The sequence below is a fragment of the Loxodonta africana genome, chromosome 12 (genome assembly GCF_030014295.1).
Source record: "Loxodonta africana isolate mLoxAfr1 chromosome 12, mLoxAfr1.hap2, whole genome shotgun sequence".
Lineage (NCBI taxonomy): Eukaryota > Metazoa > Chordata > Mammalia > Proboscidea > Elephantidae > Loxodonta > Loxodonta africana.
In genome coordinates, this window is record NC_087353.1 from 86,762,527 (window position 1) to 86,786,402 (window position 23,876).

At 43.6% G+C, this 23,876-nt stretch overlaps 1 protein-coding gene and 1 long non-coding RNA gene across 5 annotated transcripts in view; both read left to right on the plus strand.

Annotated features, from left to right (window-relative positions):
• The first annotated feature begins 2,365 nt into the window (after window positions 1–2,365).
• Window positions 2,366–14,640, plus strand: LOC111753055 (uncharacterized). Its single transcript, XR_010323528.1, has 3 exons — window positions 2,366–3,071; window positions 9,729–11,993; window positions 13,019–14,640. It is a non-coding gene; the product is annotated as an uncharacterized LOC111753055 (long non-coding RNA).
• A 2,040-nt stretch (window positions 14,641–16,680) lies between these two features.
• Window positions 16,681–23,876, plus strand: part of LOC100662792 (integrin alpha-M-like) — a 43,325-nt gene continuing 36,129 nt past the window's right edge. For 3 of the 4 annotated variants that reach the window (XM_023558982.2, XM_023558983.2, XM_023558984.2), the window contains exons 1-5: window positions 16,681–16,812; window positions 17,965–18,070; window positions 20,936–21,039; window positions 21,385–21,455; window positions 21,608–21,725. In XM_023558982.2, the coding sequence (XP_023414750.2) occupies window positions 16,776–16,812; window positions 17,965–18,070; window positions 20,936–21,039; window positions 21,385–21,455; window positions 21,608–21,725 (436 nt within the window). In that variant the 5' untranslated portion in view covers window positions 16,681–16,775. Of the gene's footprint in view, window positions 16,813–17,964; window positions 18,071–20,935; window positions 21,040–21,384; window positions 21,456–21,607; window positions 21,726–23,876 lie in introns of those variants that run through there. The other variant, XM_023558985.2, reaches the window with a different exon arrangement.

The following is a 23,876-nucleotide window of genomic DNA, read 5'->3' on the forward strand; positions in this document are numbered from 1 at the left end:
CTAGAAGGACCCTGGTGGTCATGGCTCCCATACCTTCTGTTGGCCCAGGACATGAATATTCCCAAAGCCAACTCTTCAGACAGGGATTGGACTGGACAATGGGTTGGAGTGGGATGCTGGTGAGGAGTGAGCTTCTTGGACTAGGTGGGCACCTGAGACTATGTTGGCATCTTCTCCCTGGAGGGGAGATGAGATGGCAGAGGGGGTTAGAAGGTGGTGAAACGGACACAAAAAGAGAGAGTGGAGGGAGGGATTGGGCTGTCTCATTAGTGGGCGAGCAATTGGGATTATGTAGCAAGATGTATATAAGTTATGTGTGAGAGACTGACTTGATTTGTAAACTTTCACTTAAAGCACAATAAAAATTAAAAAAAAGAAAGGCCATAGATCCTTTTGGGGAAGGTTGCAAGAGAGATTAACAGTACATATTTTTGTCAGTGTATTGGAGTCCTTCCTCAAGGGAACCTGGCCTCTCCTTCATTCAAAGAGTTGTGGATCTTTAAATTCGCTCAAGTCTGGGAATTGATTGTGGGATTGTGACTCTCTATTCTGGCAAATTGAGTTAGACCGCTGTTCACCTGACCTAGAATTCATCCGTTTGTAAAGATCAAGTAAATATTTGGTAGATTTCCTATCTATTTCACTCCTAGGGACACCATGACTAAGTACCCAATGCCATAAATCCATAGGAGTTAGACTATTCTGATTATAGCTTTGCCTCTGCTGTCCATTACTGTAATTGTGCCCACCTTGTCTTTGTCAGTTGAGTGCAGCCACTTGCCCCCTACTACCACAGGGTACAATCATCCCCATTGTAGTTAGGCGTCTTAATTCAGTTAGGGCAGTTCCCACTGTCAAATCTGATTTATATAAAATAACAGTCACAGCAGTCTTCAAGGATGCTGGGGCTCCCTTCACAAATTTGTTCCTCACAGTTGTGGTAAAAGGTGTGCCCTCTGAGCACTCCATGTGTGGGTTTGTGGGTCTAACCTGATAAATCCACTCTAGCATGACAATTGCCCTAAGCCTTTGGGAACCATCTTCGGCAGTATATCAACGCAGGTCTGATACTTCAACACGATTTAGTGTAGGCGTAATCCATGCATCAGCAACCCAATCAAATAAACTATTATATCCTTTCCTAACTTCTCAAGCTGAAACATTGAATGAAGAATCTGTGCTCTGGGGACTCATATCAATAAACTCAGACTGGCCGATCTTTATGTTCCTTGCACCATAATCCCACACCCTTAATAGCCATTCCCACACATATGCTCCAGGTTTCTGTTTGTACATATTAGAAAAGTCAAGCAGTTCTTTTGGTGTGTAGTGCACCTCCTCCTGGGTCACACTCTGTACTTCACCTTTTGGGGTTCGCTGGGACTTAAGTCTAGCTATTTTTTTTATAGGTCTAGAAGCCAGGATCGGTAGCTTGGATTTGTTTTGAGAACATTCAGCAATGTCTTGTAAAGCATCCGCCTCAGACAATGCCTCAGGCAATGGCTCAGGCAAGGGCTCTTTAGAGGCAGCTGGGTTAATTTCATTAGATGGGAGTGGAGTGGCTAATGGTTTTTCTGGCAGGGTGGTTTAGCAGACAAACATGGAGTAATCGCTTCGGATGGGATTGGCTCTGTTGGCAGGAGTGATTCAATGGAATTTAGGGGTTCAGTGTCTCCAGTTTCCTGATTGTCTGCCCATATGTCCCCATCCCAAGTTTCAGAACCCCATTTCTTCCCGGTCAATACCCTCACTTTAACTTCAGACACCTCACAAGGCTGGTGGATGAGTTGGCATTGTAATTCAGCCAATTACAATGAGTCTTACCATCAGACTCTGGGTTTGGTCTTTGGTAACATCAGCTCTGTTACAAGAAATAAGGCTTTCTTTCAAAGCACAAGTGGAAACTTTGAGGTTGTTTATGTGGCCTTGAGCTTTGATCTGAAGCCCTGAGTGCATCTCTTTCTTTCACCAATTTGTCTAGTGAAAGTAGGACCAACCAACCTGCTTCCTTATACTTCTCATTGTGACAAAACGGTAGGAAGGTATCAAGACAGATAGGGTTAACTGTGCCAGTGGCTGAACAAGAGCTTTTAAAAGATTATCATCTAGAAGTTGAGTAAACAGGAACCATACCCTATTGTGAGACAGATAGGGTTAACTGTGCTGGTGGAACAAAAGAACTTTTAAAAAGATTACCATCTAGAAGTTGGGAAATAGGAACCTACCCTGTCAACATAAGATACATCGGGATAGCCCATGAATTACTATCTCCTTCTTAGTGTATTTCTAGTCCCTTCCTCCTTTGCAGGCTCCACATGCACAGAGGAGCAGAGTGTGACTGCTGTTTGACCTTCCTTAGCCCTCCGAAGATGGTGATGTAGTGCCGAAGATCAAGTGAGCTTTTGCTATATCCCATAATAAGTGATGCCAAAGGCTCCTGAGAGGACTCCATCTTGAATATCAGCAGGTTCCATCTTAGATTCCAGGTGCCCCCAAAAAACCAAACCCAGTGCTGTCCAGTCGATTCCTACTCATAGTGACCCTATAGGTCAGAGTAGAACTGCCCCACAGAGTTTCCAAGGAGCGCCTGGTGGATCCGAACTGCCCACCCTTTGGTTAGCAGCCAAAGCACTTAACCAGGGTTTCCTCCAGATGTGCATGCAACCTAATTAACATACACCACTATTCTGAGAAGTACCCACCCCTTGAAAGAGGCCCACTAAATATTCATTACTCTATTGTCTCCGCCAAACCCGTATAAGCCCTAGCCTTGCTTCCCTTTTCAAGTCAGTCTTTTGGAGAGACTTAGATCCTCGCTGACTCGTTTTGCTTGACTCAAGCAAAATAATGTGTGCTGAAGATAAAGTTTGTCTTTTGCTTGTATTCTTACTCAGGAAAAGAAAAGGACCCTTTGCGTCAGATTGGCAATTGTTAACAAAATTTGGTGAGCCAGCCAGGAGACTAGGAGCTCAAATTAGCCCCCAATTAGGGGACACAGACCAGAGGTACTGAGCCTCCGGAGCAAAACTCTACTCAGAGACAAGCGGCCTACTGGATCTTTTTGTCTAGTGGTAAGTTTGGGCAACTGTCCCCCTTAGTCCCCCTTCCCCCTTCAGCAACTTTTATTATCCTCTTTTTTTTCCCCTCCATACCTTGTCTTTTTTTTTTTTTTTTCTTTCTCTCTTCTTCTTTCCTCTTTCTGCCGAATGGGTGGCAAGCCCCAAAGAGGGGGGTTCACTGAGAGTGTTCTGGTCACTTGGCTTTCGTGAAAGAGTTTGGGGACAAGGAGTGATTCCTTGTTAGGGGCTGATCACCTCATATCCCAAGGGTGGGTCATGGACTTCAGAAAGAGCCCCAGAGAGTGCCCACCAAGTGGATCACGAACCCCATCAGAGGGTCACGGCGAGCACTTGGTATTCTACTGAGCGGGTCAGGAGCCTCCAACAGGAGGAGGCCATGGAGAGTGCCCTGGAGCGGGTCACGTACACCCAGTGGGAGGTTGTGGAGAGCACTCCAATAGTCTACTTCCTTGACTTTCTTTTTTCTTTTCTTTCCTTTTGCTTTTAAACTATTCTTTCAGGAGGCCCTTCTGTTGGTCTCTGGTGCTCCAATTTTTTCCCTCTCTTCTTCTTTCTTCTTTCCACCCAACAGGTTGCGAGCCCCAAAGTGGGGGTTCATGGAAAGCATTCCAGTCATTTGGCTATCGTGAAAGAGAGTTTGGAGACAAGGAGTGATTCCTTGTTAGGGTCTGATCACCCCATAGCCGAAGGGTGGGTCGTGGGCTTCGGACAGGAATGTGGAGAGTGCCTGCCAATTGGGTCACAAACCCCATCAGAGGGTCATGGAAAGCACTCGGTAAATTGAACAGGTCGAGAGCCTCCAACAGGAGGAGACTGCGGAGAGCGCTCCAGAACGGGTCGCGTACCCCCAGCAGGAGGTCATGGAGAGCACTCCGATAGTCTACTTCCTTGACTTTTTTCTTTCTTGTTTCCTTTCATTTTTAAACTATTCTTGGTCTTGGTGACTCTAGAGTTTGGTCAGGCATATGAGTGTGTGGCAGCCATTGTTTTTGTGTGTCTGAATGTTGTCCATCTCCAGGTGGTGCACCCTGCTTCTGGGGAATGGATGTAGACATGTCTATCTGTTTAGATTGAGAGATTGGAGCCCCTCCATCTGGTATTGGGGATAAGAGGTATCTAGAGGATAGAAGTGGAGATTCAGATATTGTTAGTAATGTGTTAGACTTCATTAAGATCATCCTCATTATCCCTTTCCCTTTCTGGCTTGTCTGGTCTGAGCGATCTCTGTTTGTCTGTTCATCTTATGTGTGAATCTTATGTGTAACTGGGCCTGTCTGGGAGGTTAGGACTGCAATGTTATCTCAGTCACCTCTGTCTGAGTCTTATGTGTAATTTGTGTGTGATGTATAGAAATTAATTTGTGAGAAGAAATTCAGGTTGAATTGGAACTTACTTATAGAGACTCCTGAGAGTTTATTGCTTGAGCTGGAGAAAGAGATGCACAGGGAGAAGCAGATTTTCAGTCTAGATGGAGATTCATATCAAAACACAGAGAACAGTCTGGGCATAGTGTGAAGATTAAAAAAAAGAGAGAGAGAGAGAGAAAAAGAGGCTCAATCCCAAGGGTCCACCCATCTCAAGGACCTTTAATAATTGGCTATGAGGTATATAAACACGGGAGCCAGACCTAGCATCCCTAAAGATTCCCCTTTGGGATGCCTATTTCAGAACTGGTCAAAGTTCAAACTAGATGAGCTAAAGAAAAAGAAGCTAATCTGTACCTTCACTTGGCTCCAATACAAACAAGAGGGTGGAGAACAATTGTCGAAGGATAGGTCACTCTCGTATGACATCATTCTGCAACTTGATTTGTTTTGCAAGAGACAGAAGAAGTGGGGGGAAATTTCCTATGTGCAGGCATTTATGTCTCTCTACCAAGACCCAGATTTAAGGAGAAAGTGTAGGGCATGTGTGTTGGGGGGACAGAGGGACTAACTCCAAAAGATCCAGATCCTGACATACTAGCTGACCCACTGCTACAGCCTCCACCTAAGCCAATGACCCCTTGGGACCCAGCTGCCCTGAGGACTGATGACCTGGGTCAAGAGGGCCCAAAGGTGGAGCCCCAGAATCCACCTCCATATCATTCACCATGGGCCCCCTCTTCAAGAGTTCAGGCAGAACCCAAACCTGATCTCTTGCCCATGGGGTTTAGATCTGGAGAGAAGTTGTATCCTCCCTTACCAACCTCACCACCCACTATTACTCCACACCCAGGCTCCACTGCTTCTCTAATTCCAGGTCTGGGTAAAATCCCCTCAGGACCTCAGACCCATAGTTCTCCACATGAGGCTCCACAAGCCCCAACTTTTCTCTTAAGGCAAGTAGTGGATGGAGAGAGTGGGACGACAAGAATACATGTTCCCTTTTCAGTAGCAGATATTGTACAACGCAAGGAAAAGTTTGGGATTTTTTCTGAAAACCCTGATAAGTTTAGAGAAGAGTTTGTAAAACTTAGTCTGACTTTTGATCTAACCTGGAAAGATGTGGTTGTCATTCTAACAAATTGTTGTACACCAGATGAAAAGGCTAGGATTTTGGCTAAGGCCAGAGAACATGCAGACGGCCTCATATTGGCTATCCCACGACACGATATTCTCAGGGTAGGAGGGGAGGCAGTCCCTGATCAGGACCTGAAATGGAATTATGAGGATGGAATAGATCAGGGGAGGATGAGACATTTTATTACTTGCATTTCAGAAAGGATGAAGAAATGCATGTCTAAGCCTGTGAACTATAATAGAATAAGAGAGGTGACCCAAGCAAAAGAAGAGAACTCAGCAGTGTTCCTCAACAGGCTTAATGAGGACTTTAGGAAATACACTAACACCGGCCCTGAGTCTGCTGAAGGAAGGCCCTTAGTGGCCATGTATTTTATAACTCAATCCTCAGCAGATATAAGGAGGAAATTGCAGAAGTTACAGGCAGGCCCACAAACCCCAGCCTTGTGGCTAGTAGAGGAGGCATTTAAAGTGTTTAACAATTGGGACACTGCAGAGAAGGCAGAAAAGAAGGATGGAATGGAAGGCTCAATTGTTAGCTGCCATCATCTAACCCCCACCTCAAGGCAACCCCTGGGGAGCTCAACAATGATCCACATCTGGACCATCAAGAAGACCAAACCCGTGGCTGGGCCTGAACCAAGGCGTTAACTGCAGGGAAGAAGGGCATTGGGTGAAGAAGTGTCCCAAGTGTCCCAAAAGAGGGCATGTGGTTGACCTCTACCCCAGAGGCCGAACCCTGGCAGCAGTGCTCTCAGGTTGACGGGGCCTGGGGGATCGCCTGACTCCAGGACAAGAGCCTACATTGACCATCTCCACTGTGGAGCCTCAGGTTGTCATCGACTTGGCAGGTAGGAAAGTTGAATTCTTATTAGACACTGGAGCCACCTACTCTGCCCTGACCCACTGTAGAGGAGCCCTCTCTACCCGTGGCTGTGTTGTTACGGGAGGTGATGGGATGCCAAAGATAAGGAACTTTACCTTTCCCCTTCACTGTGCTGTGGGCTCTATTGCTTTGCAACATTCCTTCCTGTATATCCCAGAATGCCCAAACCCTTTGTTGGGCCGTGAGCTTTTGTCCCAGTAGGGAGCAACTGTCTCCCTCCAGCAGGCTCAGGGAGGCCTAAATAGTGAAGAACCTTTACATATTAGTCTGCTAGCCACCTTAACTACAGATCCCCCAGAGCAAAGGCTCCCACTGTCAATCCTAGCTTGGGTAAATCCAACAGTTTGGGACACCTCCACCCCAGGACATGCCAAGGATGTTTCCACTGTAGTCATTAAACTCAGGCCAGGCATAGGGTACCCGTGGAAAAGACAGTACCCCTTGAGATCAGAAGCCCAAAAAGGAATTCTCCCAGTCCTGCAGAAACTCCTAGAACAAGGACTTATATGTCTTTGGCAATCCCCTTGCAATACCCCTATTTTACTGGTGAAAAAACCAAATAGAGAATACCAGTTAGTCCAAGATCTGCAAGCTGTGAATGAAGCAGTAGTCCCATCCACCATCAGTTCCAAATACATATACCCTTCTGATGTTAGTGCCAGGGGATGCACAGTTCTTCACTGTTTTAGATTTAAAAGATGCCTTCTTCTGCATTCCCTTACACCCAGACTCCCAGTACCTATTTGCTTCTGGATGGAGAGATCCAGAATCCCAGGAGGCTACCCAGTATACATGGAGTGTGCTTCATCAAGGGCTTAGAGACAGCCCTCATTTATTTGGAAATGCTTTCGCCTGAGATTTGAGGGAATTAACACTCCAAGATGGAGTCCTCCTCCAATATGTTGATGATCTCACAGGTAGCAAAACCAAAGAAAGCTCAGATGCTAATTCAGTTACTATCCTCAACTTCTTGGGTGAAAAAACTACAAGGTGTCACCCCAGAAGGCCCAAATATCACAACAGCAGGTTCAGTATCCGGGTTCATGCTAGTTCCAGGGGCCAGAATGCTGGGCCCTGACAGAAGAGTAATTGAGTCACTCTCTACCCCCACGAACTGGAAACAGCTTAGAGGATTTTGGGGCATGGCTGGATTCTGTCAGATATGGATACCCAACTTTGGCCTTATAGCTGAATAAATTTGATGCATTGAACACTAGTGACCGAAGACCACACGAGTTGTGGAATGACATCAAGGACATCATCCATGAAGAAAGCAAGAGGGCATTGAAAAGACAGGAAAGAAAGAAAAGACCAAGATGGATGTCAGAGGAGACTCTGAAACTTGCTCTCAAAAATCGAGCTGCTAAAGTAAAAGGAAGCATTGATGAACTAAGAGAACTGAACAGAAGATTTCAAAGGGCATCTCAAGAAGACAAAGTATTATAATGACATGTGCAAAGAGCTGGAGATGGAAAACCAAAAGGGAAGAACATGCTCAGCATTTCTCAAGCTCAAAAAACTGAAGAAAAAATTCAAGCCTCGAGTTGCAATAGTGAAGGATTCTATGGGGGAAATATTAAAGGATGCAAGAAGCATCAAAAGAAGTTGGAAGGAAAACACAGCTATAGTAGAAATAATACAACAGATCTATTCTAGTCAAGAAGACTTGCAAGAAACACCAAGAGAAAACCCAGAAGCAGAATGGTTCACTGATGGGAGTAGTCTTGTACAAGAAGAAAAATGGAAAGCAGGGTATGCAATTGTCAGTACTTGTGAAGTCATAGAAATGAGGGGATTGCCACCTGGTACTTCGCCAAAAAAGGCAGAGCTTATAGCTCTGATTCAGGCCTTACACCCAGGACAAAATAAGGTCTTTAATCTATATACAGATTGAAAGTATGGATTCCTTGTCCTCCATGTCCATGCAGCAATTAGGAGAGAAGGGGAGTTGTTGACAGCTCAGAATTCCCCTATCAAACACAAGGAACTTATACTAGAACTATTGGAGACAGTACAGCTACCTAAGACAGTGGCAGTGATGCACTGTAAGGGACAAAAGGAGATGCTTGGATAGCCCAGGGAAACAGGAAGGCTGATCAAACAGCAAGGCAGACAGGCATAATTATGACACCCAAACTGGTGTTAGGGCTGTTTCGAAGCCAAGTTGTGACTGAGGATCCAAAATATGAGGCAGAGGAACAGAGCTGGGCAAAGGGCTGGGACTACAAGACAAATTCTGAAGGATGGTTTGAAGATGTGGAAGGAAAAATATTAATCCCTAGCTCAACGGTTTGGAAAGTTGTCAAAGGCCTACATGACTCCACCCACTATGGACAGTAAGCCCTAATTAATCTACTAAAAAGAGTAGCAAAGGGAAAAAGCCTAGAAAGAACAGGCAAACGAGTGGTAAAGTCCTGCAAAACCTACCTACGTAACAATCCACAAAACCACCCCGTTCCCCCTCCTTTGGCCCAATCGTGAGGCTCATACCCGGGAGAAGACTGGCAGATAGACTTCACTGTGATGCCTCCTAAGCAAGGATATAAATTTCTGCTTGTCTTCGTAGATACGTTTACAGGGTGGGTCGAAGCCTTCCCCACTAGGTCAGAAAAAGCCACTGAGGTATGTAAGGCCCTCCTCAAAGGACTTATTCCCCGTTTCGGTCTGCCAAAATCTCTAATGGTCCAGCCTTTGTAGCAAAGATTACCCAGGGCCTGGCATCATCTTTAAATATTAGATATAAATTACACACTGCCTGGCATTCTGAATCATCTGGAAAGGTAGAAAGAATGAACCAAACCCTTAAAAGGCACCTGGCAAAACTCTGCCAGGAAACTCAAGAGACCTGGCTACAGATGTTGCCTGTGGCCCTCTTTAGAATCAGAATGGCCCCCAAGAATAAGTTAACCCTCAGTTCTTTTGAAATGTTGTGTGGAAGGCCATTCTTAACAACAGACCTTTTCTTTAATACTGAAACAACTAATACCCTGCAGTATGTTATAAATCTAGGTCAGGTGCAGGAAGCCCTCAGAGAATATGGAAACAAAATATTGCCCACCTCCACTAGAGGTGAAGATACCACCCTTAAAACTGGGGATTGGGTCTCTCTAAAATCCTGGAAGGAAGGGTCCCCGGTGGACCAACTTCAAGAAAAATGAGAAGGACCTCACCAGGTCTATTAGCTACTGCAATGGCTGTAATACTGAAGGAAAATAAAACCATGGGATTCATAACTCTTGGCTTAAACCTTATCTTCCTCAGGAAATCGGGGAGCCAGAAGAGGCCCTGTCTGAATATACCTGCAGCCCCATCGAAGACCTCCAGTTCTTGTTCAAAAGGACAGATAAGTAACCCTAAAAGGCCAAAAAACTGATACTCTCCCCCCAGCTACTTCTCCTCTTGTATGGAGTAGCAGGACAGTGGGAAGACAACTCTTTAATCAGATCCAGTCTGGGCATAGAACTCAGGGGCAAACTTAACTGTTGGATGTGTTTTCATGGACGGCACTCCACCACGACCAGCCACCCCTCTTTTGAGGTTTTTCTGGTTACAATCTTTTGACACTCCCAATGCATATATCTCTACTTACATACAGGTGCCAGTCCTACTGGTGGTGGTAGAGAGGCTATTTTCCAACCATGCCTTATGGTTCAACCCAATGAACCTTTCCCTATCCTATGATCAAAACAATAGGGCCTTTAAACTAAGACCCAAGACCCACTAGGCACCAAAAATTCTAATTTTCTTTAATTACACTCACGAACAGAGTTGCATTCTAACTGATGGATCACAAGAAGGTGACCCACACCAATGGCTCTGCGTGAAGCTCCCTTTTAATGTAGGTATCCGATTAAGCGGTTACCAACTCAACTCCACCACATTCCAAGTACTGTACTTTAATGGAACAAGTTCTACCACTGACTGTACTCCTCAAAAGACCATCTATATTTTCCCTTCAACTGCTTCCCAGGTCTGGCTCTTACAACGCTTTAAGAGTCCCGGAATATGGAGACCTTCCAATGTAAACCCAATTATTTATGCTGTAGTCCAGACTCAACATAGCAGCTCCCTATTTTCTTGGTTGTTTAATGCCAATACCTCTATGAACCTACACAACACTGACCATAACCAACTCCTGTGTGCCCCTAAAGGGTTCTGGTTTGCCTGCCTAGACAAAAATAATTATACCTGGGCTTTGGGATGCCTTGACCTGGCCATGGTGAATGTTAGCTGCTTCCTGGGTGTTGTAACACCTAAGAACAAAACTGTTACAATCTTCCAACCCTCTTTAACACCAAACGCAGGTTCTTTAAGACTCCTTACTCGAAGAAAAAGGGAGCCTATTGCCCTTATAGCCCTAGGGATCACTGCATTAGTTGGAGCCCTCACCAGACTCACGGTAGGTGTTTATAGTAATGCCCAGGTCCAAAATGTGTCTAAGATCCTTCAAGAAGTCAGTACTGATCCAGACAGAGTCTGTTGGCCCTGCAGAAGTCCCTGGACTCGCTAGCCAACATGGTCATGGACCACAGGATTGCCTTAGACTTCTTCCTGGCCGATCAAGGGGGCATCTGCACAGTTGCAAACACCTCTTGCTGTATGTATATTAATACCTCTGGGGAGGTAGAGCTTCGGGCTCAGAGAATCCTCCAACATGCTGAACGGTTAAAGACAGCCCATACCCAAATGAGTAACAATATCTGGAACCAGATTAAGGGGTACCTGCCTTCCCTGACTTGGTTCCTTCCCCTTTTGGAACCCGCAGTAACAATCCACCTGTTGCTTTTGTTTGGCCCATGTTTGTTCAGACTACTGGTCAAATTTGTGATTTCCAGGCTTAAGCAATTCCAAATAGAGCTCATGATGCTACAAAGATATCAACCAGCCTCTGCTATAGATAACCCTAGGTCCGATAAATCTCCAGAACAGGCAGAGAGAGATTTCTACTCTATTAGGCAGGACAGCACCCATTTGCCAGCATGAAGAAGTTACAGAAGAAGAGACCTTCACCCATGTTCCCCTTAAGAATAAAGAGTATGAAATCTCTCAGGGAGGATTGAGACAGATAGGGTTAACTGTGCCGGTTTTTGGGTGCTGGTGTGCTGAACAAAAGAGTTTTCAAAAGATTATCATCTAGAAGTTGGGTAAACAGGAACCACGCCCTACTGTGACACAGATAGGGTTAACTGTGCTGGTGGAACAAAAGAGCTTTTAAAAAGATTACCATCTAGAAGTTGGGTAAACAGGGACCTACCCTGTCAACATAAGATAGGATTGGGGTAGACCATGAACTACTATCTCCTTCTTAGTGTATTTCTAGTCCCTTCCTCCTTTGCAGGCTCCACATGCACAGAGGAGCAGAGTGTGACTGCTGTTTGACCTTCCTTAGCCCTCCGAAGATGGTGATGTAGTGCCGAAGATCAAGTGCGCTTTCACTATATCCCATAATAAAAATAAATAAGTGATGCCAAAGGCTCCTGAGAGGACTCCATCTTGAATATCAGCGGGTTCCACCTTAGATTCCAGGTGTGTGCACAACCTAATTAACATATACCACCATTCTGAGAAGTACCCACCCCTTGAGAGAAGCCCACTAAATATTCATTACTCTATTGTCTCCATCAAACCCATAGAAGCCCTAGCCTTGCTTCCCTTTTCGAGTTAGTCTCTTGGAGAGGCTTAGAACCTCGCTGACTCCTTTTGCTTGACTCAAGCAAAATAAAGCGTGCTGAAGATAAAGTTTGTCTTTTGCTTGTATTCTTACTTGGGAAAAGACCGGGACCCTTTGTGTCAGATTGGCAATTGGTAACACCATGAGGGGATGTTACTGCTATCCATCATTTTTGCACTTGGGAAGACAATAAGGGGGTCAGTACAATTCTTTCCTTTGAAGTAGTTTCCTAGATGTGCCTTTAGAGTTGGGTCTGGGCATCCAGCTCTTCTCAGACTTAAAAAGAAAATAATTACACCAGTGGTGATATGTACTATTGGAATTTTGCTTTATATTGACTTGGGTGGAGAATAGGTGAGCAGTAAAAAATTAGATTCTTTACAAGTAAAAAAAGTTACAATTCAATAAATGGAACTGGAAAATTATTCATATGGACAAAAATGAAATTGGATTCCCTACCGCATACCACACACGTGCACCCAGGCACACACACCCGAACTCTACCCCAAGAAAGTAATTAAATATTCAAGTAAAACAAGTATTTGAGAAGATACATATCTTCTTCTAAACTTGGAGATTTCTTAAACAAGTAACAGAAAAGGCTAATAAATTTGGCCACATTAAACATAGAACTTCTGCCCAATGGAAATGAAAATAATAATTAGTAACAACATCTAACATACAGTTTGGACGTGACTATCAGAAGAGATGATACATGGTCATTATTTTTACCTTAGCATCCCCCAGCAAGTTGTCTTAGGTTGATTTGATGTTAGAAACACTGGTTTCGCTCAAATTATTTCAAGTTTTGGAGAATTTGTAGTTAGGTTTCCATGATGGGCTTTGTCACTGATCACTAATTTTTTTGCTCTGTTCCCAGGTACGGGAGATGATTGCATTTATGTGACCCTGAAGCTGGGTGTGGACCTATGACTTCTTTGACAAATGAAATATGAGCAGAAGCTATGAGTGCCACTTCTGGGTAGAAGCACTGAAGAGCCTTGTGCAGTTGTCTGTGCTCTTTGCTCTTCTGCCTTGGCAATCATGAAGGCACATGCTGATGTAGAACCCTGATGGGAAAAAACAGATTGGGATTCTGAGGTAACACGTGGAGGATATCTTCCAGGGAGTGTTTCTTAGCTCTGCAGTGAATTTTGGAGGACCGAGAAATAAACTTCGGGGCACTGAGATTTTTTTGTTGTATAAAGCACTGATACTGTTTGTTACTGCAGCATAACCTAGCCTATCCTTGTTGCTGTTATTGTTGTTTTTAGTCGCTGTAGAGTTGATTCTGACTCATGGGACCCCATGTGTGCAGAGTAGAACTGTTTCATAGGGTTTTCAAGGCTGTGACCTTTCAGAGGCAGATTGCCAGGCCTGTCTTCCGAGGTGCCTCTGGGTGGGTTTGAACCATCAACCTTTCAGATAGTAGTCGAGTGCTTAACTGTTTGTGCCACCTAGGGACCCCAAGCCTATTCTTACTAATACAGAAATCCATAGTCTGAACTGAAAATCCATCTGAAGCAGAGGCGTCTTCAGGGTATTTCTCTAATTCTCTCTTCTGGGGATCATACTGTCTCTCATGCATGGTGTTTCTCCCTCTGCAAGTCAGTGCTAATCTTCTCTCACTAACAAGCCAGCTTCTCCTGCTTACTTATAACTTCAGCTTATACAAGTTCTCTCTTGCTCCAAATCCATTTCTTGAGTTTTCACCCTCAGCTCGCATTGGTAACTGGGTCTTTCTCTCAGTAGGTCTTATTTCTTAGTTCACATTCCCTGGGAAAGTGAATCTGAATGGATTAGTTTATCTTTTCATTCCATGTCACCTCATTCAGTCATTCAATTAATTTTTATTTGGTGCCTATTATGAGCCAGGCACTGTTCTGTAGAGAATGGTGAACAAGACAGATAAGAATCTGTGCTCTCATGGAGCTTATATACTCTAGTAGGGAAGCCAGACAATAGACTACAAATAAATATATTGGATAATTATCAAAGATAACGATAAATGCTATGAAAAAATATTTGAGTACCTGTAGCAGACGCTGTAGCTACTTCATCCTTTTCCCACCAGCATTTAACATTCTCATTCAAGATGGCCAGATTTCCAGCTGCCAGAACTTACAACTGCTTACCTGAGGGCTCTCTCTGGATCCTCCTCTGCCTGGGTGCAGGGCAGACTGGGAGTGCCAGAGAATTAAGGCTTCCCTACAGTTTGCCCCTCAACCAATAGCTGGTGTGAGTTGTGGGTAAAAATCTAGCTCCCTTGCCCCTCAGATGGGATAACTTTGAGATGTGCTCTGCATTGGTTTCTAGAGTTCCTTAGTGGATTGAGCTCCAGTTGCCCACAGTGGCAAATTGTTTCATAGCACACTTTTAATGGGCTCCTTCCCTTTCCCACTCCCCCATCCATGTTTCCTGGATCAAGTCCCGAATAAAGTACTTGCACTCAAATTCTTGTTTCAGAGTCCATTTATAGGGGAATCCAAGCTAAAATTTTATCAAGAGTGAGGGTGGGAGACAGGTGGGAGGGAATGGCTGGTAGTCTATAGATGGACTGGCCTGGGGTCAGGTACCCACCTGCTGTCACCTGGTCAGGTACACACCCATTGGTGGGTCATTGAGAAAGGTTTTGCAGGTTGGACAGACATTGTGAGACTTTGCTTATACCTTACAGAGAGTGGACCCTCAGCCAGTGTTTAGGGTATGGAGGAGTTGCTATGTCTGAGCAAGAGCAGTGAAAACACTTACCCAAAGAACTACAGCTTATCTCTTAAACTAATCAACCCCAGACATGAGTTTGTATTTTCTCAACCTGGGCCCATGGTCTTCTTCCTCTTTCCTCAGTCCTTTCACGGCTGTTAATCAAAAAGTTGGCAGTTTGAATCCACCACGTGCTCCTTGGAAACCATATGGGCCAGTTCCACCCTGTCCTATAGGGTGGCTATGAGTCAGAGTTGACTCAAGGGCAAAGGGTTTTTGTTTTTGTTTTTTTAACCTCTTGACAAGCATAGGCACTTTGTTATTTTTAAATTATTTTTTTCTCCTTATTATAAAAGTCCTCATGTTTTTTTGTATAAAAGTTTTAATTAAAAAACACAGGAGAAAATTTAGACCCTTCTATGACAGATTTTTTTTTTTTTTATGACAGATTAAAGACAGCCACCAATTCTTTGTGACTGATTGGCCAACAGAATATGGTAAAAGTGACTCTGTGCCCGTTTCCAGATCAAGATCTTAAGAGGGTAGCAGCTTCCACTTCCTATCTCTTGGAATATTTGCTCTTGAAATTTAGCCACCAAATCGTGAAAAGGACAAACCAAGTGGAATGGTCACAGGCAAGTGCTTTAGTCCACAGCTCCATCTGAGCTCCTCGCCTACAGTTGGACCGGTTGTTAGCCATGTGAGTGACCCATTTTGCAAGGCCAGCCCAATTAAGCCTTTGGATGACTCCACCCCCAGCCACGATCTGACTGCAACCATGTGAGAACAACCCAGTAGGGGTCAGTCAACCCACAGAACCATGAAAGATAATAATAAATCGTTGTTTCAAGCCACTAAGTTTTGGTGTGGTTTGCTATGCAGCAGTAAATAACTGGAACTCACCCCGGGTCCTATCATCTGCATATAACCAGTGTTAACCCTTGTGGTTCCTGCACATATATATATATTTAAACACATAAGTTAAAAACAAACTGTACAGAATTTTTAAGGTCTTTTTTTCAGTCAGCAAACTTTTATCTCCATTTGGGTTTTAGGAAAGTAGTATTAGAGGCAAAAGAAAAAGTATTAGAAGAAGAGTACGTAAATTATTGGGTTGTGAATCACATATAACAGTCACATACAAGATATGGTTTGCTGTTCTGTATATTTCATATACTTCGATGCTGAAAGTATTTTCCTGTGTCTTTGGAATCATTAGAATTGACAGCACACAATGAAATGTAAAGATATATCACAAAATGAGGCATCATTTAACCATTCCTTTTTTTTTTTTGGTGTGGGATATTTATGTTGTTCTAGCTTTTCACTGCTAAAAACAATGCTGCAATGAACAAACTTGTATATACGTCATTGACTGTACTTCTTAGTTTTTCCTTAGAATAAATTCTTAGAAGTGAAAATTTCTAGGCAAAGGGTTAGACCATTTTTATTTTTTAAAGCAAATATTGTTCAAAGAGTGGAGGTTTTCTTTGCTCCTGAGTTGTCCTTGTTGATGGCTACAAAAGTGGACAACTCTTGTTTCTGTGGGCTGCAGAAGGGACATTTTGCAGTTTGTTTTAGGGGGAGACACAGAGACACTTTCCAGGAGGTAGGCCCTAAGTCTATTCGGCTTGCTTTTCATGATGCTTTGGTCAACTCCAGAAATTAGTGTGTAACAAATGACACTTTTTTGATAGTTTCCTTGATGGTTTGGGCCAAGAAGCTGGGTGGGGAAGGAGAACAGGCTGCATGTGGCTGGGGAGGAAGAAGGTCAAGCAAAGTTGTGGTCTCACTGAGCCTCCGCCCTCTTCTTTTGAGTCTCTAATCAGACTTCTGCCTCCTACTTCTCTTTTTTCTGCCCTTCCTGGCTTTGGTGGCTCTCCCGAGATAGCCCAGTGGCACCTGGAGTCCTGTGGTTCCTGCTCCTTTCAACCATGGTTAGGATGACTACCAAATTCTTTCTGTTGACAGGTATGCAAGGGGTGTGAGGGGGAGGTCCTCAGAGTGGGGAGAAGGAACTTTTGGGTCTGTGAGTGGAGACTGAGAGTGCAGAATAGCTAGGGGTTAGACTGGGGGAGGGAAAGAAGGTATGGAGAAAGATAAATGGTTTAAGAAGCAGAGAGTAGAGCTAAACCGAGATGGGATGGCCAGAGAAACACGGACAAATGACTAAGCCCATAGACTGGGCAAGGGGATCTGGCTGGTACTCTTCACTTTCCGGATGAGGGAACTGAGGTCCAGAAAGGTGAAGTGACTTGCCCGACAGTGCATGACTGGTATTGGACTTCTCTTCTGGCATGTTTCCTTTTGGACTGTACCCTAACCACCTTCACTTTGCCTCCAGTTTTATTTTTTAAGGATCCAGGGGGTAAATGTTTGTTGAATGACTGAGCAAAATGATTCAAGTTTGCCTCCTTTTATGACTGCGTTTTGTGGAGAATGGATCAAAGAAGGAAAGAAAATGCTTGAGAGTTGTGCAGGAAGGAATTTATGTAATGGAGAGACTATAGGAACTTGGTTATTGGGCAAATCAGCAGAATGGGGACATTGGAGGAAAGAACTCCTGTGAGCTCAGGAGCTGAGTGGAGTCCAGAGAGGGGCCGAACGTGCCCCAAAGTGATGGTCTGAGTAGACCTCAGGCTGGAGGTCAGAAAACCACAGCTTGTGGGCCAAATGTGATCCACAGAGTGTTTTCGTACAACATGTGACACTAAGAATGGTTTTTACAGATGAATTTTTGAACCCCAATTAAATTAAATGTTATCTCTCCCAAAGAATACCATTTGTCTCATTAGTAGACTTGTATTACAAAAAGAACAAGCTTATTATTGTTATATTTAGAATTCCTTCAATCAAAATTTGTGGAAATGTATTTTCTCTCTTGTTATATAAGTATCTACATAGTATACTCTATTTCGTCCCTTGATCCACAAAGCCTAAAATGTTTGCCATCTGGCCCTTTATAGAAAAGCGTGCTGATCCTTGCCCCAGGCTAGTAGAGCTGGACCTAGGTGGGAGGCAGATGTGAGGATGCTGGGTTAGGGTGGATCCTGGTATGAAGATGCACGGAGCAGGGAGGAAACTTTTCTCTGCCTGACTCTTACCCCTTTATTCTCCCTCCAGGCCTGGCCTTATGTCACGGGTTCAACCTGGACACGGAAAATGCAATGATTTTCCAAGAGAATGCAAGGGGCTTTGGACAGAGTGTGGTCCAGTTTGAGGGATCCCGGTAAGAACCTCTGGTGGAGTTTCCTGCCTCATACCTTTTCCCTCTAGGACTTAAATACTTGAAAAAATGGCTATTTTCTTATATATATATATATATATATATATATTGTACTTTAGTTGAAGGTTTACAGAACAAACTAGTTTCTCATTAAACAATTAGTACGCATATAGTTTTGTGGCATTGGTTGCCAACCCCACAACATGTCAACACTCTCCCCTTCTTGACCTTGGGTTCCCATTACCAGCTTTTCTGTCCCTTCCTCCCTTCTTGTCCTTTCCTCTGGGCCGGTGTGCTCATTTAGTCTTGTTTTGTTTTATGGTCCTGTCTGATCTTTGGCTGAAGGGTGAACCACGGGAGTGATCTCATTACTGAGTTAAAAGAATGTTCAGGGGCCATACTCTTGGGGTTTCTCCAGTTTCTGTCAGGCTGGTCTTATTCTTTGTCCATTTTTTAAATTGGATTATTTATCTTCTTGTTGTAGAGGTGTTGGATTTTCCTGTAGATTTTAGAGATTAGACCTTTGTCAGACTTGTCATAGCCAATTTTTCCCCCCAGTTTGTAGGTTCTCTTTTTACTCTTTTGGTGAAGTCTTTTTGATGATCATAAGTGTTTAATTTTTAGAAGATCTCACTTGTCTAGCTTATCTTCTGGAGTTTGTGTGTCATTAGTTGTGGTTTGTATCCCGTTAATGCCATGTATCAGGGCCTCTAGCATTGATTCTATTTTTTTCTTCTATGATCTTTACGGTTTTTAGTTTTATGTTTAGGTCTTTGATCCATTTTGAAATAGTTTTTGGTGTGAGGTATGGGTCCCGTTTCTTTTTTTTTTTTTTGCCGATGGACAACAAGGACTTTGGGTCCTTGTTGAAGATCAGGTGACCATACGTGGATGGATTTACATCTGGTTCTCAATTTTTTCCATTGGTCAATGTATCTGTCGTTGTACCAGTACCAGGCTCTTTTGACTACTGTAGCTGAGGTCAGATAATGGAGCCTTCCTACTTTCTTCTTTAATAGTGCTTTACTTATTGGGGCCTCTTCCCTTTTCGTATAAAGTTAGTGACTAGTTTTTCCATCTCTTTAAAGGATGCTGTTGGTATTTGGATTGGGATTGCATTATATTTGCAGGTTGCTTTGGGTAGAATAGACATTTTCATGATGTTGAGTCTACCTATCCATGAGCATGGCATGTGTTTTCTTTATGTAGTTCTCTCTTGGTTTCTTGCAGTAGTGTTTTGTAGTTTTCTTTGTATAGGTCTTTTACATCACTGGTTAGATTTATTCTTAAGTTTTTTTTTTTTTTTTAAGGATATTATAAATGGTTGTGTTTTCCTGATTTCCTTTTCATCAATCTCTTTATTGGCGTGTAGGGATACAACTGTTTTCTGTATGTTTGTCTTGTATCCTGCTAATCTGCTGAGTGACATTGATTACCTTCTTCACAATGTGTGAAGATTCTCATTATTTCCATTCTGATTGATCTGTTTTCATTATTAACTAGTTTCCCTGCTCCTTTACATTCTCTTCTTTGTTTTAAAGTAATTGTTGACTGTTTGGCCTCATATAGGTGATTTTTAACAGGAACACAGCACTTAAGAGTGATATTCATTATTTTTTGAGCCAATTTATTATTTAGCTCCAAAGTGACCTCAGGGGTTAATTTCAGTTCAAGGTTTGAAGAGTATCTCAGGGCAATATTCTTGGAGAGTTCCCCCGTCTCAACCAGGTCATTAGGTTTGTCTCTTTTTTTTTAAAGGAATTTGAGGTTCTGTTCCATATTTTTCTCCCATTCTATCAGTATTCATCTGTTGTGACCCTGATTAGAATGGGTGGTAATGATAGCCCGGCACCATCTAGTTCTTCTGGTTTCAGGGTAGATGAGGCCATGGTTTGTGTAGACTATTTGTCCTGTAGACTAATTTCTTCTTTGTGTCTTTGGTTTCCTTCTTCCTTTTTTGCTCCAGAGGAGTAGAGGCCAATAGTTGCATCTCCAGCTTCATTCTTTACTTGTAGATATCCAGTTGTCCCAGCACCATTGGTTGAAAAGAGTATTTTTTCCCCATTGAGTGGTCTTGGCACTCTTATTGAAAATCAGTTGACCATAGATATATGGGTTTATTTCTGGGCTTTCACTTCCATTCCATTGATCTATGTGTCTAGTCCTATGCCAGTAACATGTTCTTTTGATTATTATAAAATGGAAAGTTTTGAAATTAGGAAGTATGAGCACTTCACACTTTGTTCTTTTTTTCCCTAGTTTGTTTTGGCTTTTTGTGGTCCCTTGCAAATTCATGGGAATTTTAGGGCCAGATTTTTCAACTCTGCAAAAAAGGCAGATGGAATTTTCAATATAATTTTTTTTTTTTTTTTAATGAGTGACTTATTTCCTTTTCTTTTTCCCAAAATTTTTTTTTTTCCTTATTTTTTCTAAGGGCTTTGACTATAGGGTCACTCTGAGTAGGAATTGACTAGAGAGCAGTGGTTTTGTTTTTTTTTCACTATATTGAGGAAAGTAATCTAGGATATGAGTTTCTAACCTCCCTCCCCCAGCTTTGTTTATATTAGTTTAGTTTACTACATGCAGACGTTTATTTAAGAGTTCTGTGTGGTTAAATTTACCAGTCTTTAGTGACATCTGGATTTTGTGTTATTCTTAGAAAGGGCTTTCCCATTCCAAGGCTTACAATTTTCCCATATTTTGCTTCTCTAATTCTTACTCTTATTTCAGGGAATTGGAGAATCTGTGTGAGAGTTTGCTCCCCCATGTTCCTCTGGGCTGTAGAACTTTTTCCATGGTTGCTGTCTCTCCCAAAATGTGAGAGTTCTCACTGTCCCCATGGTGATCTGTTCCTACATCTCCCCACAGCGTGGTGGTTGGAGCCCCCCAGGAGGTAAAGGCTCCCAACCAAACTGGCAGCCTCTACCAGTGTGACTACAGCGTGGGCAGGTGTGAGCCCATCCCCCTGCAGGGTAGGTCACTGCCTATGGCTGGGACCCAGGTGTAGAGTCCTACCTGTGCATACACCTGGACTCAACTTGCTGGGCATTCCTGTGCTCTGGGTGGGGGGTGGGGGGATGTCCATGGTGGGGACTGAAGATTCCAACTCCTCAGTCTTTAGTGTAGTCCACAGACTCTACCCCAGATACCCTTAGATAGCCTCTTCATGTTCCTTTCCCATGACCTAGATGCCCCCCTTGACTTTCCTATCTCCCAGGGCCGAGGTGGTCCCAGATCAGCTTTCCACAGTCCAGTGAGCCCCAAAGTTGTCCCCTCCATGCCTCTGAGGGTAACTGTGTTCATATCTGCCTCCTCAGTCCCCTTGCAGGCTGTGAATATGTCCCTGGGGCTGTCTCTGGCAGCCACTACCACCCCTTCCCGGCTGTTGGTAAGTTGGCCTGGGTCATGAAATGGGATGGTAGTGGGAGAAGTTGAGAGCTCAGAGGCACTGGGGTCAGGGGCCTTGTGGAGGGTAGAGATGCTGAGGGAAAAAGACAAGAAAGCAGGGTCAGCTCCTCCTACTGGCATTCTGTTCCCCAGGCCTGCGGCCCCACTGTGCACCAAATCTGCAAGGAGAACACCTATGTGAATGGCTTCTGCTTCATGTTTGGATCCAACTTACTTCAGCAGCCCCGGAGGTTTCCTGAGACCCTCAGAGGTAGGTCATTTTTGGCAGAGCACACAATGGTCAGCAAGAGACAGGAGGGTCAGGGGCGGGGCTGGGCTGAGGCCTGTTCATTGCCTGGGGAGGTGACTTAGAGGTCTAGATGCAGAGGGCTGAAGCAACTGAGTTACAATAGAGAGAGAGGTTGCAGGAGCTTCTAGGGCTTTGCATTTTAACGCAGATCTTAATATAGTCCTTTGTGAGAGAAGGGAACTGGGCCATCTGATTTCACAGATGTCACAACCACTGTCCTTAGAGTAAGTGCCCGAGTCTCCCAACCATAGTCTTTGAAGGTCTAGATGGTGTGGCCCCTGCCCACGTCTCCAAATTCTCTCCCATCCCTTCCACCTCAGTCATTGTGTTCCAGGCACCCCGGCCACTTTTCTTCTCTTAGAGCCATACCAAGCTTGTACCAGCCTCAGGGCCTTTGCATTTACTATTCCTTCAGCCTGACGTGCTCTTTCCCCAGGTCTCAGTGTGGCTGACAATTCATTGTCATCTCAACTCAAATGTTACCTCTTCAAAGAGGCCTTCCCTGACCATTCCTTCTAATCATTCCCACCAGTCCACTGTCAGTTCCTACCACATTGCCCTACTTCATGGTCGCCCAGGGGCACTGAGGATACAGCTTCTCTTCTTGCCCACACAGTCTTCCTGCATGATCTCATCCAGTCCCAGAGCTTCAGCTACTTCCCCCTCGTTTCTCTCTTTACTCCTCATTTTTGTGACTTTAAGATTGTTTCTTTTTTAAACACATTCATTTCTTTTAAAATAGATGATACCGCTCTTGGCTCAAAATTCAAAAGGCACCAAAGGAGGATATACTGTAAAAATCTCCTCCTCCTGTGTTCCCCAGCCCCCTATTTCCTTCCTGAGAGGCAGCCACTATTAGCAGTTTGTTGTGACTTCTTCCGGAAATGCTTCATGTGTTTACAAACACCAAAAACCAAACTTGTTACCGTCCAGTCGATTCAGACTCATAGTGACCCTATAGGACAGAGTTTAACTCCCCCATAGGGTTTCCAAGGAGCAGCTGGTGGATTCAAACTGCTGACGTTTTGATCAGCAGCCCAGCTCTTAACCACTGCACCACCAGGGCTCCTTTACAAACATGGGTATCTGTAGTCTTCACTGTTGTGCCACAAATGGTAGCATGATATACACTGTTCTGCACCTTGATTTTTTTCACTTAACAGCATATCTTTGAGATCTTAAAAAAAAATTTCCTGGGTGCTCTTCTTTTCTTCTTTGTATATTTTCTGTGTAAATATTAGGATCTGCCTATCTTAAAAAAAAGATCAGTGCTTTTTGGGGCGAATTTCATTTTATTTATTTTTCAATTACAATACAGTAAAATTGACTTTTATTCTTCTAGTGTACAATTCTATTATTTTTTGACATATGTATAGATTTGTGTAGCCACCACCATAATCAATTCTAATTACCCCGAAAGACTCCTTTTCTATCCTTTTACAGTCACTCACCTCCTTCCTGCTTCCCTAGCCCCTGGCAACCAATGATCTGTTCTCCATCACTCTAGTTTTTTCTGTTCAAGAAAGTCATATAAATGGAATTGGCTTCTTCCACCTAGCATATAGCATTTGAGATTCATCCTAGTTGGTGTGTGTATCAGTAGTTCATGCCATTTTTCTCGCTAAGTAATTTCATTGCATGAATTTATCACAGTTTCATTCACCAACTCATCTATTCACCCACTGAAAGATGTTTGTGTTGTTTTTAGTGTTTGGCAATCATGAATAGAGAGGCAATAAAAGCCTCACTGACATTGCAATTTTCTTAAAATACAAAACAAATCATCTCATTTGGTTTTCTAAGAATTTTCAGTGGCTCCCACTGCCTAAAGGATAAAGTCAAAATTATTTGAGTGGAAACCTGGTGGCCTAGTAGTTAAGAGTTACAGCTGCTAACCCCAAGTTGGCAGTTCAAATGCACCAGGAGCTCCTTGGAAACCCTATGGGGCAGTTCTACTGTGTCCCATACGGTTGCTATGAGTCACAATCAACTTGACAGCAATGGGTTTTTTGTTTGGTTTATTGGGGTAGAGAGGCCCTTCCCAATCTAGTCTTTGCTTGATGTCATAGCTTCGTCTCCATTCCACCACATACATTTACCCCTGTAGTGCCA